The sequence below is a fragment of the Macaca nemestrina genome, chromosome 3 (assembly GCF_043159975.1).
Source record: "Macaca nemestrina isolate mMacNem1 chromosome 3, mMacNem.hap1, whole genome shotgun sequence".
Taxonomy (NCBI): Eukaryota; Metazoa; Chordata; class Mammalia; order Primates; family Cercopithecidae; genus Macaca; species Macaca nemestrina.
The window spans coordinates 90,844,009-90,865,709 of NC_092127.1; the positions used below are offsets into that span (position 1 = coordinate 90,844,009).

A 21,701-nucleotide genomic window follows, 5' to 3' on the forward strand; every position below is an offset into this window, starting at 1 on the left:
GGATGCAAGACTGGTTCAACATACGCAAATCAATAAACGCAATTCATCACATAAACATAACCAAAGACAAAAACCACATGATTATCTCAACAGATGCAGAAAAGGCCTTCGACCAAATTCAACAGCGCTTCATGCTAAAAACTCCCAATAAACTAGGTATTGATGGAACGTATCTCAAAATAGTAAGAGCTATTTATGACAAACCCACAGCCGATATCATACTGAATGGGCAAAAACTGGAAGCATTCCCTTTGAAAAACGGCACAAGACAGGGATGCCCTCTCTCACCACTCCTATTCAGCAGTGTTAGAAGTTCTGGTCAGGGCAATCAGGCAAGAGAAAGAAATAAAAGGTATTCAATTAGGAAAAGAGGGAGGTAAATTGTCCCTGTTTGCAGATGACATGATTGTATATTTAGAAAACTCCATCGTCTCAGCCCAAAATCTCCTTAAGCTGATAAGAAACTTAAGCAAAGTCTCAGGATACAAAATTAATGTGCAAAAATCACAAGCACTCCTATACATCAGTAACAGACAAACAGAGAGCCAAATCATGAGTGAACTACCATTCACCATTGCTACAAAGACAATAAAATACCTAGGAATCTAACTTACGAGGATGTGAAGGACCTCTTCAAGGAGAACTACAAACCACTGCTCAACAAAATGAAAGAGGACACAGACAAATCTAAGAACATTCTATGCTCATGGATAGGAAGAATCAATATCATGAAAATGGCCATACTGCCCAAGGTAATTTATAGATTCAATGCCACACCCATCAATATACCAATGAATTTCTTCACAGAATTGGAAAAAACTACTTTAAAGTTCATATGAAACCAAAAAAGAGCCCACACTGCCAAGACAATCCTCAGCAAAAAGAACAAAGCTGGTGGCATCACACTACCTGACTTCAAACTATGCTACAAGGTTACAGTAACCAAAACAGCATGGTACTGGTACCAAACCAGAGACAGACCAATGGAACAGAACAGAGGCCTCAGAAATAACACCACACATCTACAACCATCTGATCTTTGACAAACCTGACAAAAACAAGAAATGGGGTAAGGATTCCCTATTTAATAAATGGTGCTCGGAAAACTGGCTGGCCATGTGTAGAAAGCTGAAACTGGATCCCTTCCTTACACCTTATACACAAATTAATTCAAGATGGATTAAAGACTTAAATGTTAGACCCAAAACCATAAAAACTCTAGAAGAAAACCTAGGTAATACCATTCAGGACATAGGCATGGGCAAGGACTTAATGACTAAAACACCAAAAGCAATGGCAACAAAAGCCAAAATAGACAAATGGAATCTAATTAAACTAAAGAGCTTCTGCACAGCAAAAGAAACTACCATCAGAGGGAACAGGCAACCTACAGAATGGGAGAAAATTTTTGCAATCTACCAATCTGACAAAGGGCTAATATCTAGAATCTACAAAGAACTTACATAAATTTACAAGAAAAAAAACAATCCCATCAAAAAAGTGGGCAAAAGATATGAACAGACACTTTTCAAAAGACATTTATGCAGCCAACATACACATGAAAAAATGCTCATCATCACTGGTCATCAGAGAAATGCAAATCAAAACCACAATGCGGTATCATCTCACAACAGTTAGAATGGTGATCATTAAAGAGTCAGGAAACAACAGATGCTGGAGAGGATGTGGAGAAATAGGAACGCTTTTACACTATTGGTGGGAGTGTAAACTAGTTCAACCATTGTGGAAGACAGTGTAGCGATTCCTCAAGGATCTAGAACTAGAAACACTATTTGACCCAGCAATCTCATTACTGGATATATACCAAAAGGATTATAAATCATGCCACTATAAAGACACATGCACACGTATGTTTACTGCGGCACTATTCACAATAGCAAATACTTGGAACCAACCCAAATGTCCATCAATGATAGACTGGATTAAGAAAATGTGACACATATACACCATGGAATACTATGCAGCCATAAAAAAGGATGAGTTCATGCCCTTTGCAGGGATATGGATGAAGCTGGAAACCATCATTCTGAGCAAACTATCACAAGGACAGAAAACCAAACACCACAAGTCTCACTCATAGATGGGAACTGAACAATGAGAACACTTGGACACAGGGCGGGGAACATCACACATGGGGGCCTGTTGTAGGGTGGGGGGACAGGGGGAGGGATAGCGTTAGGAGAAATACCTAATGTTAATGGGTACAGCAAACCAACATTGCACATATATACCTATGTAACAAACCTGCACGTTGTGCACACGTACCCTAGAACTTAAAGTACAGAACTTAAAGTTCAGAAAATATTTTATAATGTCAAAAATATAAATTACACAATATGTGCATACATGTAAGTATATATAAATAATTTACATCTCTAAAAAACTAAGTCACACAAAAAAAGTTCAATTCCTGTTTTTTTCCCTGACTAGGAAAAAAAAATTCCAAAGAGAATGTACCAGCTATCTGAAATTATTTTGTACAATTCTTTTTTATGTCATTAAAAAAATTTTTAAATGTAATTATTTTAAAATTTTAAAATTATGTATCATTTATGTAATTCTTTTGCATATAATTATTTTAAATAGTTATAGAACTCTTATATATTATAAAATGCTAAGATATAAAAAAATAGTGTTCTTTAGAAAAAATATAGTGGCCCTATTATTATACTATGACTTTTAAAAATGGAATGCCATCATTTTCCCTATAAAATTTATTTAATGCTACAAGGCCAAAAATAAGGAAAGAAAAAATTCAACAGATCTTGGTTTGGGCTAGTGAAGTCCTTATGAAGTAACTGAGATTGAAAGTTTCCATATTAAAATTTGTATTAGTTCCTTACAAAATAGGGCCCTCATTTCCTTCTTCTGGAATTTATTCTGTGGTTCTTAATGAATGATAATGATATTTTATGGGTATATATAAAATGAGGATATAAAAGAGCTAAAGTAACTTACCAAAGGCTATACACAGTTCAAGGGAGAGCAGAGATTCTATCCCATATCTCTATGATTTCTTATATGATTCTAATTAATTAAAAATTCAGTTTAACCATGATTACTAACTATATAGATCATAAGTAGTTAACTGTGCTCTTGACTACTTGTATGATTAAATTTTCATAATTAACTTCTTAATTTTAAAATATTCATTTTCAAAAAGTAACATAAATCCAACTTTACAATAATTTTGAACATAATTAAATCTTTAGCAATTCAGATACCTCCAGGAACCAGATAAACAGGAGTTTTAATGAGTGAAATTTGAAGGATATAAGATAATACGAAGTGATGAAAACTAGGGGGACCTCATACCCTGTCTAAAAGACAACTACAGATCACTGTTTAATGGAAATGCAGCCTAAGGGACTGTACATTTTTTATTTTTTTGAGACAGAGCCTTGCTCTGTCGCCCAGGCTGGAATGCAGTGGCTCTATCTTGGCTCACTGCAATCTCCACCTCCCGGGTTCACGTGATTCTCATGCCTCAGCCTCCTGAGTACCTTGGACTAAAGGCTAATTTTTGTACTTTGAGTACAAAGTACTCATGTTGCCATGTTGGCCACTCTGGTCTTGAACTCCTGGCCTCAAGTGACACGTCTGCTTTGGCCTCCCAAAGTGCTGGGATTACAGGCATAAGCCACTACTCGGCTATAAAGCATATTTTCATCAGAAATTTCTTGATATTTAAGTGTTGACAACTAATTCCAATTTCAAAAATTTCCTTAACAAAATCCATCTACATGGTATATTTGGCCCACAGGTTGCTGCTTGAAAACTCTATTACAAACATTTCTATTATCACTGTAGGATACTGTTGTTAAGAGTAGGAGCATGACCTAAACCTGTAGTGACTTTGTAACATCTACAAACAAGTATTTACCGAATGCCAAAAAGAAATATGAAACACTGAGTGAATAGAACTACATCACTCAATGAGATGTGAAATCCAAGTAGTAGTAGATACCACAAAAATGAGAGGTGAGTAGAACTCAGAAGCCGTCTTAATGAGTTCGACTATGAAAAATGATTAAGAAGACAGAACAAAACAGGCTATTCTAGAAGAAGTAATATAATAACAGGATCAAAGATGTACTGGTGTTATCACTGGTGTTATGACAAAGAATACAGGGGACAGCGAAATATCAAAGGAAGATGTATTTCAGAGAGTAATGAGAAATAAGAGATAGCAAATTTCTGTGGGTCTTGAAAGCTCAGCAGGGTTTAGACTTGACATGACAGCAACTGAAACAATATTGGATTCTTGTATAAGAAAGTAATACAATTGATCTTTTTTAAAATGTTAATCTGGTCATAGTATACAGAAAGGACTGGGGAGCAGAAAGTCTAGTATCTCAGCACTACAGGAATGAGGTGATTAGTGCCTGGATTCTGTTAGTGGAAATGTCTGAAAGGGTCAAGAGTTTTCCATTAACTCACTCACTTGAATGAATCCTTAGTATTAGCTTGTTCATGTTTGTGTGTGTGTATGTATGTGTGCATTTGCTTTTTTTCCAGCAACAAATTGGAGCTAGCCTGGTATAATAAAAAGAACATTAGTACAGGAGTTGAAAGATCAACATTCTAGGCCTGACACTGCTCCTAACTAAAGACATGAACTCAGACCTGTCTCTTGACCTTACTGATCCTCAGTTCCCTAATCTAGCCAAATAGAGAGAGAACCATAATTTCATCATTTGAGGTTCCAGATCTCATATTTTTCCATGTCCAAAACCAGCCATCTGAAGATTTCAGACTTAAAAATCTGGTTTCTGACTTCTTTTGAAAAGTCAAAAATCTGACTTCCTTGGGCCCACATTCCTAGGGCAAAACTTGCGGTTGCACAGGGAATCCTCTTCCAGGTTGGGCAAATGCTCTAGTTGCCAAAGTCCCAGCATTTCCTTCTGTATCCTTAGAATGACGTCCAGTGTTAGATGCCATTCATCATGTTTTTGCTGCTGTCTTTGTTACAGTGGAGAAATGTATTTCTAAGCTGTTCTCTTTTATTCAAAGTAAGAAAATGAAAGACAAAAAGAAAGACATACTTCAAGAAAAATAAGAGAAAGTCATCTTCATGGAAATAAAAAATATTCTCTTTTACTCAACATGCAAAAAAAAAAAAAAAAGAACAGTATGTCAAAAAAAAAATCACCATTTAATTACCTTTAATCAGCTTCATTTGAGTTTAGGAACCTTGCTCTAGGTAATGGAAAATCATTACAAAATATGTCTAAGGAGTAAAACAATCAGATTTATATTTTAGAAAGAGTACTTGTTAAGACGGAATGTTTATGTCCCCTAAAAATTCATATGTTGAAATCCTACTCCCAATGTGATAGTATTAGGTGGTAGGGCCTTTGAGAGGTGATTAGATCATTAGAGTGGAGCCCTTGTTAATGGAATTAGTGCCCTTATAAAAGTAACCTCCAGAGAGCTTCCTCACTCCTTCCACCATCTGAGGTTACAGAGAAAAGACGACCTATAAACCAGGAGGCAGGCCTTTACCAGACATTGAGTCTGTCAGCACCTTGATCTTGAACTTCCCAGTCTCCAGAACTGTGAGAAAAAAAAAAATCTGTTGTTTATATGCCACCCAATATATATAGTATTCTGTCACAGCAGTCCAAATGAACTAAGACAGTACTCTAGCAACATGTAAAAACTGGTCAAGAAGAGGGATGCCAGGGGAAAGAACATCTGTTAAAAGAGTAGTATAGTCGCAAGAAGAGGTAATAAGGGCCTAAACTTACATGTTTACAGTAAAGGGGTGGGGAGGATTAATTCAAAGAAGTAGAATTGTTAAGACTTAGGGAACCCAATGATGTTCAAAGAATGACTCCAGATTTTAGGAATGGTTGCACGATGAACGATGATACCATTCACTTAGACAGGGAATTCATAGAGAGAAAAAGTCTTGTGGAAAGGTGAAGTAGCACAGCTTTACTCTATAGCAAGAACTGGCAAACTACAGCCCATTGCCCATGTAAAATTTTTGTACAGTCCACAACCCATACATACTTTTATGTAATAGTGAAAGTAAAAGTAATGCAAAAATAATGGCTTTTACTTTTATAAACAGTTGAATAAAATTAAGGGAAGAACATTTCATGAAACGCAAATTATGTAAAATTTAAATTTCAGTGTCCATAAAATTTTATTGGGATACAACTCATTCCTTTGTGCACTGCCTATAGCTGTGTTTGCATTATGATAGCAGAGTTGAGGGGTTGTAACAGAATGATTCACTTTACACTGTTGCTGGATGCACTACAAATTGCAGTGACAGTTATGACTTGTCAAGTGCTTCAAAAACCATAGTATACTGTTATACCACATTTGATCATCCTGTCAAAATAAGAGAAGCATGTCACGCCTTTAAGGCATTTAAAGTAGTACGTGAATTGTTTTGTTATTGAGTTAGATGGCAAACCATTGTACTATACAATATACATCAGTATTACCAGACTAAGCACACATCACATTCCCAAGACAAAGGAGAGTTATCATCAGAGAAATCAGGAAAATATAAAACAAAGTATCTCATCACAAGAATTTCCACACACACAGACACAGACACACACACTCACAGCTGCAAACAAATTAAGTTTCTGGGTGTCTCATTTATTATCCAAGCAAGGAAATCCAGTTACCCATGGGGAGTTAATTAAATTGTATTTGGCTGTAGCAACCAATGTTTCCAGAGAAAATAAACTTGTTTAAGAATAATCTTTCAGAGAGAATAACACTATTGGAGATGAGGACACGGGGAGCAATACCAACATTCAACTAAAGAACAAGGCAAAAGAATTGTAGAGGTTTTCTTTGGCTCTTGATGAGCTGGCAGATATTAATGATACTGCTTAGTTTTTCCTGAGGAAGTCAATTCCAAGCTTGAAATCACGGAAGAGTTAGACTCTCCGAAGAGTCTCCGTAAAATAATAATAAGCAAGAATATTTACCGAGTTGAGAAAGCACCAATTCAGAATAACCTGAAGTGGAATCTCTTAAGATGTGTTGCAACTGATGGTGACAAAAATAAATGAAGACCAGAAAAAGGTTTAGTTGAACAAATGTACTAAGTTTGTGAAAGCATAGGTATTTAAAGCTATGGTACTTCATTCTATTATTCATCAATAGGAAAAACAATTTATCATGTATCATTGAACCAGTAGGGAAAACATTAATTTATCATATATCACTGAACCAGTAATGTCAGCAGTGAACTTCATTTATTCTCAAAGATTTAACCATCATAAGTTCCGTGAATTTTGATCAGAAATGGAAACAAAATCCGGACTTGCCTTATGACACAGAAGTCTAATGGCTTAGTGGTTACAGAGTTTTATTGTGATTTTTTTGAGCTCAAGGGCACAAACGAAATTTTCTGAACAAAAAGAAATGCCTTTACTACTATGGCTTTGGAAATTAAAATTTGCTGCAAATTTGATAGTTTCCTAATGAATCTGACTTAAAAGTCAAGGCAAAGCAGTGCTTATATGAGAAAATACTGCAATAAAACTCATTTTGACAACACTGTTCCAATTACAAGTAATAATGGCTTTACATATACTTCCTGTGTTGTCAAATGTTAAAACAAAAAGATCTCCCTCCATACACAAATTTGCAATAGATATGTTTTGCAAGCTCAAACTATAGTTCCTGCAGTGCTTTTCAGAACTCACTGCAAGTGCAAAGGAAATTTCTATATCTCAAAATCCATTTAACCAAACAATTAAGGAGCTCCCACCTAACCTTAAATTGGAAGTGGTTACTCTGCAATGTAATTGCATACTAAACGGCAAATATCAAAAAAAGTCTAGAAAAAAACAAAACAAAACAAAACAATGTTTTTGCCAACAATTACAGCTGTACTGAGAGAATTCTATTAGTGCCTTCCATACAATGAATATGCTCATTAAGATCATATACAATTGGCAGTACTTATTTGTTTGAGGAAAAACAAATGCCTCCAAGATGAAATTTGTAAAATTGCATTACAGGTCTGCATTAACAGATGAACATCTATAATAAATTCTGATAAGAGGATAACTTTGAATTCTAGTAAGTGAAATGTTATCCCAAAAAAACTTCAAAACAAAAAATATAAATAAAAAAATTTCTTTTCATTTGAAAATGAAAAATGAAAGTTTTTTCATTTTGCATCACAATAAATTGTGTTCAATTAATGTTATCATATTTCAAATGCAGTAAAAAAAATTATGAACATTTATGTTCTCTTATATATATTTTTTCCCTTTTCTATTAAGCTGGTGCAAACATAACTTCAGTGTTTGCACTGTTGAAATTTGCTGTTAGATGCTTAAATAAATGTGGTTATGTTATACATCATTTTAATGCACAGTTCTCTTTACAAGCTATTTTCTTATTTCTGAGTTCAAAATGGGTCATAAAGCAGCGGAGACAACTCCAACATAAACAACGCACTTGGTCAGGAACTGCTAACAAACGTACAGTGCAGTCGTAGCTCAAGAAGTTTTGCAAAGGAGATGAGAGCCTAGAAGATGAGGAGTGTAGTGGGAGATGAGAAGTAGACAATGACCAATTGAGAGCAACCATCAAAGCTGATCCTCTTATAAAGTTGCTGAAGAACTCAATGTCGACCATTCTACGGTAGTTCAGCATTTGCAGCAAATTGGAAAGGTGAAAAAGCTCAATAAGTGAGTGCCTCATGAGCTGAGCGAAATCAGAAAAAAATCGTTGTTTTAAAATGTTGTCTTCTCTCATTCTACAGAACAACAATGAACCATTTCTCGATCAGATTGTGACATGCAACAAAAAGTGGATTTTATATGACAACTGAAAAGTGGATTTTATATAACTGGAGATGACCAGTTCAGTGGTTGGACCAAGAAGCTCCAAAGCACTTCCCCAAGCACAACTTGCACCAAAAAAAGGTCATGGTCACTGTTTGGTGGTCTGCTGCTGATCCACTATAGCTTTCTGAATCCCGGTGAAACCATCACATCTGAGAAGTATGCTCAGCAAATTGATGAGATGCACTGAAAACTGCAACGTCTGCAGCCGGCATTGGTCAACAGAAAGGGCCCAATTCTTCTTCATGACAACGTCTGACCACAGATCGCACAAAGCTTCAAAAGTTGAATGAACTGGGCTACGAAGTTTTGCCTCATCTGCCATATTCCCTTGACCTCTCGCCAATTGACTACTACTTCTTCAAGCATCTCAACAACTTTTAACAGGGAAAATGCTTCCACAATCAGCAGGATGCAGAAAATGCTTTCCAAGGGTTTGTCAAATCCTGAAGCATGGATTTTTACGCTACAGGAATAAAGTTATTTCTCACTGGCAAAAATGTGTTGATTTTAATGTTCCTATTTTATAAAGATGTGTTTGCGCCCAGCAATAATTATTTAAAATGCACAGTCTGAAACCACAATTATTTATGCACCAACCTAATATGTAATATCTTTGATTCCACCTCATGGGCTACAAAGCCTAAAATACTTATCATCTGATCCTTTATGGAAAAAGCTTGTCAGCCTATGCTTGATGGTGGTGCTGTTCCCAGTGTGGCATCACATGGGAAGGTCTTGACAATGCAAATTCTCAGCCCACCCCACATCTATTGAATCAGAACTTCTGAAGGTGGGCCCAGTATTTTTTACAAACAAGCTCTTCAAGTTATTCTATGCAAGTTAAAGTTTGAGAACCATTGCTCTAAATCAGGATGTTGGAGTGTTAGTTGTCCCCTTGAATAAATTATTTAATTCTTTGATTTGGTAAAATGGGGACAGTGTCACCTACTTCATAGAATTGTTGAAAGGATTAAAATTGTTTTAAAAATATGTAAAGTGTAGCATAACTGACATCAATAATTCCTAATAAATGGTAATTACGAACTCAATGGTGTACTAGAGCCCCCTGTACTACCCCATGAGATATAATTATTAAATTTTCAGGATTTTTATGAGGCAGTTATTGAAACAGCCATTACTGAAATTATATAAACATAAATGAGTTACACTAAAACAAGAATTAACACTCAAAACCATCACTACTTACTTTACATGTTACTATTATATGTGCTAATGAGATTATGTCTATATGGTGAATACGGTATATAATGATGTGCTACCTCTTATCTCTTCTCAACTCTGCATTCAGTGACACTATTTTAGTAGCTTGAAATTGGCCATGGGGGGAGTATTTACACCACAGGAAATTGACAGCCATCACAAATCAGGGCTATTTTGGAGAAAGGCTTTTAGTTAAACATTTACCAGCACCCCTCTAATTATCATTATTAAAAATTATAAAATGAGTTATATTTTGAATTCAATGAGTTTTAATTAACTATACATGTAGAGAGGTCTACTAATCTGCTAAATACAAAGATGTAGCCCAGATATTAATAAATATATTTCAGTACCAATAAGAACCTAAAATCATTTTGTGAACAAAAAGGACTTTGGAATTTACAAGTGCCGTTGAACAATGCAGGCACTAGGGGTACTAATCCCCCTCTCACTCAGTCAAAAATCCACACATAACTTTTAACTCCCTAAAACCTTAACTAATAGCCTAATGCTGACCAGAAGCCTTACCAATAACATAAACTGTCAATTAACACATATTTTGTATGTTATATGCATCATATACCATATGCATAAAATACCATATTGTTACAATAAGATAAGCTAGAGAAAAGAAAATGGAAGGAAGAGAAAATTTATTTACTGTTCTTCACATGGAATTAGATCATCATAAAGGTCTTCATCCTTATTACAGTCACACTGAGTAGGCTGAGAAGAGGAGGGGTTCATCTAGCTGTCTCAGGTGTGGTATAGGTGGAGAAGGTGAAAGGTGAGGCAGGAGAGGCAGACTCACTTGGTATAGCTTTTATTGAAAAAAAAATCCACATGGAAGTGGAACTGTGCTGTTCAAATCCATGTTATTCAAGGGTCAACTGTACAACCAATCATAGCTAGGAGCTCAATTTAACCACCTCCATTTATCACTATCCTAGTCCTTGGTTTTAACTCCTGAAATGCTTCTAGTAACCAAAGTGGTATAAATAGAAGCACTGAGAGAATTATTTCATCTGCAATTTAAATCCAGCATCCGTATCTTAGCCAGCATGGGAAATGGTTTTTTAGGTCATTTATTTAGACAAAGCTAATAAGTTGGTTCGAACCTTAAGTTGCTACCTCAAGTATACATTACCATTTGAACACTAAAGAAAAACAAGTTATACAGAGATTATATTTAAGATACCAATGATACAGAGTATATTTCAAACTTTAGTTTCAGGGAATCACAGGCTTTTATAACTGAAAAAGTCTTTATAACTAGTATGGTTTGAATGTTTTTGTCCCCTCAAAAACTCATGTTGAAATTTAATCCCCAATACAACAGTACTGGAAGGTGGGGCCTAATAGGAGGTATTTAGGTCATGAGGGCTCTGTCCTCATAAATAGATTAATGGCATCATAAAAACAGCTTACCAGAATGGATTTTCTCTTTTGCTTTTCTGTTGGGTGAGGGCACAAGGTTTTTCCTCTTTGGAGGACACAGCAACTAGGCGTCATCTTGAAACCAAAGACCAAACCTGCGGGCACTTTGATCTTGTAGTTCCCAGACTCCAGAACTCTGAGAGACAAAATTTCTGTTCTTTATAAATTACCCAGCCTCCAGCATTCTCTTATAGCAGCACAAAATGGACTGAGACAATAACCTATTCTAATATCTTCATTTATTATTTACATCTAGGTAAATACAGGTTCAGTATCCCTAACGCAAAATGCTTTAGACCAGAAGCGTTTCAGATTTTGAAATTATTCAGATTTTGGAATATGTGCATGATACTAACTGGTTTAACATCCCTAATCCAAAAATCTGAAACCAAAAATCCAAATGCTGCAATGTGCATTTCCTTTGAGCGTCACGTCAGCATTCAAAAAGTTTCAGATTTTGAAGCATTTCAGATTTTGGATTAGGGATCCTCAACCTCTATTTTTATTTTAGCTATTGAGTTGTATGAGTTCCTGGTTATTTTTACATGTTAACCCCTAATCGGATATATGGCTTGCAAATATATCCCCTCATTATGTAAGCTGCCTTTTCATTTTGTTGATTGTTTCCTTTGCTATAGAGAAACTTACTAATTTGATGAAGTCCCACTTGTTTATTTTTGCTTTTGTTGCCTGTGCTTCTGGTGCCATAAACAAAAAATCATTGCCAACACCAATGTTATGGAGCTTTTCTCCAGTATCTTCTTGTGGGCATCTTATGCTTTTCAAATTCAAATATTTTGTTTAAATTTCTGACCCATTTTGAGTTGATTTTTGTGTATGGGGTGAATAAGGATCCAATGTCATTCTTCAGTATGTGCATATCTAGTTTTGACAACAGTGTTTATTGAAGGGATTGTCCTGTCCCCACTGTGTTTCCTTGGCTTTTTTTTTTTTTTTTTTAAGATCAATTGACTGTAAATTCTTGGGTTGATTTCTGGCTTCTCTATTCTGTTCCATTGATCTATGTGTCTGCTTTTATGCCAGTACCATACTATTTTGATCACTATAGCTTTGTAACATGACTTGAATCAGGTAGTGTGATGCCTCGGGCCTTGTTCTTCTTGCTCAAGATTATTTTGGCTATTCAGATATTTTGTGGCTCCACACAAATTTTAGAATTGTTTTGCTATTTCTGTGAAAAGTTTCATTGGAATTTTGATAAGGATTACACTGAATCTGCATATCACTTTCAGTAATAAGAACATTGTAACAATATTAATTCTTCCGATTTATGAATATGGGATATGTTTATTTAATTCTTCAAATTTATCAATATCTTACGGTTTTCAGTGTAGAGATCTTTCACCTTCTTGGTTAAATTTATTTCTAAATGTTTTATATTTTTATAGCTACTGTAAATAGGATGGTTTTCTTGATTACATCCTCAGATAGTTTGTTGTTAGTGTGCAGAAATGCTTCTGATTTTTCTATGCTGATTTTGTATCCTGAAACTTTACTGAATTCATTTATCAGGTCTAATAGTTTTTGTCTTTTTTTTCAAGGAGTCTTTAAGGCTTTCTATGTATAAGACCATGCTATCTATAAACAGATCATTTTACTCTCCAATTTGAATGCTTTTTTTTTTCCTTTTTCTTGTCTATTTGCTCTGCTAGGACTTCTAGTATAGCAGTGGCAAGAGTGGGCATCCTTGTTTTTTTCCTCAAACTGAGATAAATCTTTCAGATTTTCACCACTAAGTGTGATGTTAGCTATGGGCTTGTCATATTTGACCTTTACTACGTTTAGGCATATTCATTCTACACCAAATTTGTTGAGAGTTTTGAAAATGAAAGTATGTCAAATTTTGTCAAATGCTTTTTCTGCATCAACTGAGATGATCATATGATTTCTGTTCTTCATTCTGTTAATGTGGTGTATCACATTTATTGATTTGTGTATGTTCAACCATTCTTGCAACCCAGGGATAAATCCCACTTGATCATGATGTATGATCCTCTTAATGTGATGAGATTGCAAATCAAACCACAATGAGATACCATTTCACACCAGTCAGAATGGCTATTATTAAAAAGCAAAAACAAAACAAAACAAAACAAAAAACAGAACAAAAAAAAAACAAAAAACAGATGCTGTAAGACTGTGGAGAAAAGGGAATGCTTTTACACTGTTAGTGGAAATACAAATTAGTTCAGACACTGTGGAATGCAATTTGGAGACTTCTCGACGAACTTAAAACAGAACTACCATTTGACCCAGCAATCCCATTACTGGGTATATTTCCAGAGGAAAATAAATCATGCTACCAAAAAGACACACGCTCTTGGATCTTCATCGCAGCACTATTCACAATAACAAAGACATGAAATCAACCCAGGTGCCTATCAATAGTGGACTGGATAAAGAAAATGTGGCACATATATACCATGGAATACTATGCACCCACAAAAAAGAATGAAATCATGTCCTTTGCAGCAACATGGATGGAGCTGGAGGCCACTACCTAAGCAAATTAACATGGAAACAAGAAACTCAAATACCACATGTTCTCATTTATAAGTGGAAGCTAAGCACTAGGTGCACATATGGACATAAAGATGGGAACAACGGACACTGGGGACTACTAGAGAGGGACAAATGGAGGGAGGTAAGTGCTGAAAAACGACCCATTGGGTACTATGCACACTACCTGGGTGATGGGATTATTCATACTCCAAAGCGTCAAGTAATATGCCCATGTAACAAGCCTGCACATGTACCCTCTGAACCTAAACCAAAAGTTGAAATTATTTTAAAAAAAGAACTAATACCAATCCTCCTCAAACTCTTTCCAAACAATGAAGAAAGGGAAATACTTCCAAACTCATTTAATGAGGCCAGCATGACCCTGATACCAAAATCAGACAACGATACTACAAGAAAAGAAGCTACAAGCTAATATCCTTAATAAACATAAATAGAAAAATCCTCAACAAAATACTGGCAAACTGAACTCAACATCAACATGTATTTTAAATTAAACTTTTTCCCCATCAGTTATCCAAACATTTGGCTATATAAAATTACATCAGGTTCCCAAAGGACTGGATCTTCCTCCTTCATTCCTCCTGATGTTCATGACTGGATATTAAAATTTAGGTAATTCTGATGGCTATTGTTAGTGCCACCAATAACTCCAGAAATGCTATCTTCAATCTGAGGTTCAATCAGGAATTTCTGGAAAACATCCACACTATTTCCCCAAAGTCACCTAGAAATTCCAAGATTCCACTATGAAAGCAAAATCACTTTGGTTCTTAAAACAAATTAAGACTATTTTAACTTTTCAAATAGTAGTAGTATAGGCTTCAGAATATGACTACCAAGGATAGTGAATTCAACCCTTCTCTCATATGAAAAAAGACATATACAAAACAGATATAATGCCAACCGAAGAAACATTTTTAAATTTACCAATCTAGCAGCTATGCTTTTTTGAAATCACAAATTTTAGTAATTACTAGCTTTCAAAAATATTTTATCACCCTGCCTAGACTTGCAAAGATCAGGCAAAATTCATATTTATTATTTAGCTATGAAAACCATTCCTGGACTTGGAAATATAGGCAAAATAAAATGACTGTAAGTTTGATACACATTTACAGAGAAAAATACAACTCCAGGAATTAAAAATATAATTAGAAGTATACCTATAATCTAAAGAAGTCTCAAATTCACAAAGTCTAAGAGTAAAAGTGATAAAACCATTCATCAGTAAAGAGTATTACTTAGGTAAAATGCTGTGTAAAATTATAAAATCATTCTAGACTCACTCTGCATGACAGACATTATAAAAATAAAAATTGTACTATACTAAGTCACAAAGACATTAAAAATGAAATGTCAAAGAAATGTGAGGCACTATGGTGAAATTAAAAATTATTCTTAGACAAGAAAACAGCACGTCAGTCCATGTAAAATGGAACATTAAAATAATTTTTTAATATTTGTAAATTAAAATACATTTAAAATTTTAAAATATTTTCTAAAATGTAATATGTCAAGCAGAGTGAGTTAAAAATATTTTTAAAAATCTATGTTTTCTCACAGATTTTTAAACAAGGTGAGAAATACAGCATGACTACACCTAGTGAACTGTTTCCACTTACTATTCACCTAGCCTTTACAACTGACCTCCATATCTACTAAACCTCTTAAAGTGGCTTTTTAGAAAAATATATTGGGTAATATCCTAACCAAAGCACTTAGAGCCTGTTCTCAGTCCTTATCTGCCTCCTGACTGTTCTGAAAAAACAGACCTTACTGACTATTCACTCTTTCTTAAAACCAACCATATACCAATGCCAGTCTTTCACTCTTACTTCTGTGTTTTTCAGTGTGAAATCATATCATTCCTTTTTCCCTAACTACGGGAAACTTAAGGAACCCCATTCCTCAAGATTCTTACCATGGACAATTTTCCTTTTTTTCTTTGTTGACTCTCATCCTCTGATGTAACTTCAAGTATCACCTCAGGATATTTGTGGATAACTTCCAGATCTCTAACTCAAATTGTACACTCAAAAGTTAAAATAAATGTTTGTTAACTATTTTTTATCTAGTTTCAGTCAGTCAACAAATTTTTCTACGTAGCTACTATGTGCCAGACACTAGTGTTAGAAATGTATTCAAATCCCAATATGACAACGTCCTTGTCATCAAGGAGCAGAGACTAAAGGACAGACCAAATAGTCTAACTCAATAGGTACAAAATTGAGTATCTATGTTTCCTCTTCCTGTTAACTGAGTATGTATCAGGAGAGTCTCATATCCTCATTATCACCCAGGCTAAAACCTGTGACTCTCAATTCCATACTCAATAGGTTGCCAAGTGAATCCTATTCTTCATTTGCAATATTCTATTCCCATTGCCATAACCTGGTTCAAGTCATTAAACATTTTCGTCCGAACTCCAACAACAATCTTCTGAAGTGTTCTCTAGTTTCTCATCCAAGCCACCCTGCACTCAACTGACAAATTTTTCTATACCACAGACGTGATCCATCACTTAACTGCATAAAAAAGTTTAGTGGTCTCTCAATAGGTAAGTCAGGTTAAAATTCTTCAGCTTGGCATTTTAGATCCTCCCTTATCTGGTCATTAGCTATCACTGTACTACTTTTTCATGTCTGTTACCCACTATTTCCTTACCTTTTGCTCTAGCCAAACAATGTTGTTTAATCATATCCTGGAAACTCATAAAATGTTTCCTATCTCTCTATTTTCATTTATGTCACTTCTCCTCCAACCCCAGACCAACTCCATTCTGATTAACAGTCTCATTTCCACCTTTAAGAAGTTTAATCCACCTTTGGTTCAAATAACACCATTTCTCTAAAACGTTCTCTCCATTCTCTGAATCTATAATATATGTAAAAGTCTTTTATATAACTCATATATTTACTTCTATTATAATTTGTGTATGTGTCATATTGTTCCCGCTAAGATTATAAACATGAAACATGAATATATTTTTATCTTTGTCCTCCCAGTACACTGTAGTACAGTACACTGCACACTGTTGATATCCAACAAACACTAAACGTATGTTGAATCTGAAATATGACATATACATAAAATAGTAGCTATGGCCATAAAGTCATATAGGAATTTTCTTTCACTCTCTTGTGTAGGAAATTATTGCTACGAGAAAATATATATATATTTTTTTTCTGAGACGGAGTTTCGCTCTTTTTGCCCAGGCTAGAGTGTGCAATGGCATGATCTCGGCTCACTGCAACCTCTGCCTCCCGGGTTCAAGTGATTCTCCTGCCTCAGCCTCCCACACAGCTGGGATTACATGCGCCCGTCACCATGCCCAGCTAATTTTTTTTTGTATTTTTAGTAGAGACAGGGTTTCACCATGTTAGTCAGGCTGGTCTCCAACTCCTGACCTCAGGTGATCCACCCGCCTCGGCCTCCCAAAGTGCGCGCCCAGCCGAGCACATCTTTAAAAATCAACCTTATTTATTTCTTGAGACAAATTAAAAAGCACTTCTCCCTCCCCCCATCATTAACCAGTATACCTTCTACCTTCTTATGTGTACATGAATTGTAATACTAACTTCCTTGGCTCAGATATAAAACTGTTACCCAAGGTTTCAATTTTAAATTATCGTATGTACCTACTGATCACACATGAAACTGCCTTACCATTGCCTGAGGTTGACTCAAAACCTACCTACAGTGTACTGGGAAGCATGGTACAATTATACCTTTCTGTTTCTGCTTATCCCCCAACTAGGTACTATGTGCCAATCCAAATGTTTGTTCAGAGACTAAATCTTCAGATGCAAAAGCTGAAAATCATAGGTGGTTTTAAGTTCAACAATTTGCCAAAGATTTACTGAATTCCTATTTGAAAAGCAGTGTGGGGAACACAAAAAATAATAGGACATTTTTCATCTTCTGGGACTCATGATTAAATGCACAGCACACACACATAAACAACTCCATTATATGGTAGATTATATAAGTGCTAAAAAGCTTCTAACAAGGTACAAACAGTGCTTATGAAGAGAGAGAGATTAACCAAAGAGTATCAGAGATGGCTTCAAAGTGAGAGATAGGTTTCTATTTGGCCCTTTTTAAAAATCAAGCAATAGCATTCAAGATTTTGAAGATGATATTTAAGTAGATAATTTCATCTCTTTCAGGTATTTTTATTCACTAGTGTTGTAACGAAATTGGATTTTTTCCACTGAAAAAGTACGGATTTAACATGTAAGTTAAAATGTTAAATGGTTTGAGGCTCACCTGGAAACATAGGAAAATGTATTTTTCAAGCCAAACTTGAACTTACAGTCCAATATCACATAGGGTTATTGGACATACTGAGTATTTCCTTTGAACGTACACACATTTATCTGTGTATGTACGTTCAAAGGAAACATACATAAACGTGTGTATATTCGACGGAAATACACAGCTTGTCCAATAATCTGATATAATACCTATTTAAAATTCTACTTTAAGAGAAAGGGTAGACACGCATAAACGGCCCACCCAATTTTTACAGAAATTTGTTCAGCATATCAAGAGTACTCACATTAAAAAAAAAAAAAAAAAAAAAAAAAAACACTTAACTGAAAATAAAATTCAGAGCCGTAGACCTTTTTTGATTCATACCACCTCCTCCATCAACCCTGGCCTCTTCCAGATATATGGCCAAAGGTCGCGATCAAAGCCTGAAGTATTTGCTGTTCCAGAAAACTCTATGGACACCATTCCCAGGTTTAGATACTTCTTGAAGATTCTGAGTTGCGCAACCTAACTTTGAACGTGTTGAGCACTGTATTAACAGATGAAAGGATCACATTCATCTCAATCTTTAAATAACTCGCACAGAAGGGGTGGGAAAAGTCCCAGTTGACAGATGCCAAGGGAGCAAATTTTAAAAAGAGGAAATTATGACAGACAGGAGTGGCAGCAAACTGGGGAACTTAGTACAAGTCGCTACTATTAAAAGAAACTTTGAGCTCTTAATTACACGACAGCATTCATCAGACGTTTCTGTGATTACTGAATGTAACAGTTAAGCAATAGATGATGTAAAAAAATTAGGTTAAATTTATATATCGTTTTATAAAACATATTTGCTCTTAAATACCTCATCCAAACCAGTATCTTCAGATTAACTATAAATACAAAAGAAGTAAAATCAGATTATGTAGATTAGACAGGGGGAAGCTGGGAAAGAATAACTACCATGTAAGTTCGGTAACAACGTTACAGGGCGCAGTTTCCTGCTACAGAAGACAGACGAAGGAATCCAAAAAATAGGCTGAGTACAGGAATATTGCACACTGTAGTCACCCAGCATTAATTCTACAGCGAGCTGCTCTATCCTTCCTCACGTTCCTCGTGGCCTCTGACAAGTCATCCTTTCAACCTATGGGGCTGTCCGCTCTCCCCCTTGGAAAATAATTTCCGTGCAGGTTGTAAGATCTCCCTCACAAACTACTTGCTTCCACTTCCCCGCCCGGGATGAGGAGTCTCCACGACCAGGAAAGGTCGCACTGACAGAGAAGGAAGTTACATTAAGTGGTCGTGGTCGGACCCGAGCCTCGAGCTCAGCAGACGCGGGGGAAAAGGAAGCGGGCGGCCTCGGGAGAAACGGGGATGGAGACGCGGATGCGAGCCCGCGAGGCAGGCTCCGTGGTGCCCGGGCACCGGCAGGAAGAATGGAGGAGGGGAGGCGAGACGGCGAGGTGCCGGGGAGCCGGGCGGCGGTCCGGCCCGCGGCCGACCCCACCCCAGCCCGCGCTCGGGACCCTCCCAGCCCCGGCACCCGGCGTGCGTTCCGCGTGCGCTGACTCTCCCCGGAGGAACAGCCAGTCTCACACCGGGGGACTGGAGAAATCCGGCAACTTTGCGCGAGAAATGCTTTCCACCCTGCAGCACGCCGAGAAAGAAAAAAATGTCAGGCGATGACGGGGGAGGAAGGATGACTTACCCATGTTGCTCCCCGAGGGTGAGGAACCGGCGGGGCGAGGAGAAGGTCTCCGGTGCGGGCGGCGCGGCTCTGTGTCCTCCCTCTACCTCCGTCTCTCCCGCAGCCAGGGAGGGACCCGCGGGGGGCGGCCGCCGGGGAGGAGCAGCTGGTGCTGCTGCAGGCGGCGCGGCCGCGGCGGGGACGAGCGGCGGGGGGCGGGGAGGGGCGGGGCGGGGCGGGGCGGGGCTGGCGGGCGCAGCCTGCGGCGGGCGCGGCTCCGAGCCGGCGGGCGGCGGAGGCGCGGTAGCCGGCCTGAAGAACGCCGGCTCCGACTCGCGGCCCGCGAGCGCCCCGCCCTCCCCACCGAGCATGCTCAGTGCCTTTTCCACCCCTCCCTCTGTGGCGAGCTAGGCTAAGCGTGCGGGTGGGCGTGTGTTCGCAGACCGGCTGCAGCCGCGGCAGAGGATCTTCATGGCGGCCGTCTGAGGGGCGGAGGGTGGGCCCGGAGAAAGCAGGGAATGGGGCTGTTGAGCCCGATCTGCTAGCAGAGGACTTACCGCTGCCTTGCTTTCCCACCCTGACCCACCAACCCCCTACCCGGAACCCGGGCCCGCCTTCTTTACGGGACGACCCGGCCGCACAGGCCAGAATTAACCGGAGAAGAGGCTGAGCCGCCGCAGAGCCGGGAGGGGTGGTGGGAAGCCAAAGCTGACGCCTCGACACGAAGCTGGAAAGGACGTGTAGGCGACTAGGCCTGCGCCTCTTGGGGACACCTGAGGACGCCCGCTGGGCAGCTGGCCGAGGAGCGGCCGCCGGGAGGGTGCTCTATAGCAGGCGTGTCATTGGGACAGTTAAGGCTGCTGTAGCAGTAGCCAGCTTAGAAACAGAGGTCCCGGCAGCCAGGAGAGCGCCCGCCCCAGGATTTCCTTGAAGAGTGTGTCGTTCTCCCTCCCGGAGGAGCGCGGCCTTCCGTTCCCCGGAGGGCGCTGGAAAGGCCCTTTAACCGGGGTGCCGTCGGGCTCCATCCTGCTTTCTGTGAAAGCGGGAGGAACTACGTTCCCCAGGCTTGAAAATAGGCGTCCTGCTGGGTTGGCGGCGGCACAGCCAAGCTAACCCGGCGGAGGTCCTGTGATCCCGGGGCCGCCGCCCGCTCCCACCACCACTCGGCCGCGGGGAGAACCTGAGCAGGGCGCTCCCACTGAGGGCGTCCTCCCGACCTGGCATGCGCGTGAGGCCGGGGCTGGCTTCGGTCGTCTGCCCTGTGGGAGGAGGCTGGAGGAAACCCTAATCTTGCCCTGGCTCCTCCTGGGTGGGGTGCGGAATCTGGTCGCTCTCCGAGGCGCAGCGACCGCAGTCCTTCAGGGGAGAGGGTGCAGTCAGCAGTACAACCTGTGGGAGAAAGATAGCTGAATCGAGGTGTCTTTCCCCTGTCAACTTTCACTCGGTCAATCCAATGCTGAGACAGGGCTTTTTTTGTTTGTTTGTTTTTTAATTAGTCGCCTATTGTCACAGTCATCAGTTTCTGTTGGGTGACTGGTATTTCGAGCACACAAATCCGAAGGGGCCCTGTAATTTGTTAAGCAAAGAGCAGATTTTATGTGATTTTTCTACAGTAAGAAACGATAATTAAAAAGGTTTGGTAAAACAGGAAAATACAATTTAACTGCTGAAGTCAACTATATGGGACTTTTCTG

The 21,701-nt window shown here is 38.3% G+C and overlaps 1 protein-coding gene across 6 annotated transcripts in view; it reads right to left on the reverse strand.

Annotated features, from left to right (window-relative positions):
• Positions 1-20,214, reverse strand: part of LOC105486397 (Rap1 GTPase-GDP dissociation stimulator 1) — a 172,684-nt gene extending 152,470 nt beyond the window's left edge. For 5 of the 6 annotated variants that reach the window (XM_011749281.3, XM_011749275.3, XM_011749280.3 and 2 more), the window contains exon 1: positions 20,029-20,214. In XM_011749281.3, coding sequence (XP_011747583.1) covers positions 20,029-20,032 — 4 coding nt within the window. In that variant the 5' untranslated portion in view covers positions 20,033-20,214. The remainder of the gene's footprint in view (positions 1-20,028) is intronic. The other variant, XM_071093283.1, reaches the window with a different exon arrangement.
• Between the last annotated feature and the right edge of the window lie 1,487 nt (positions 20,215-21,701).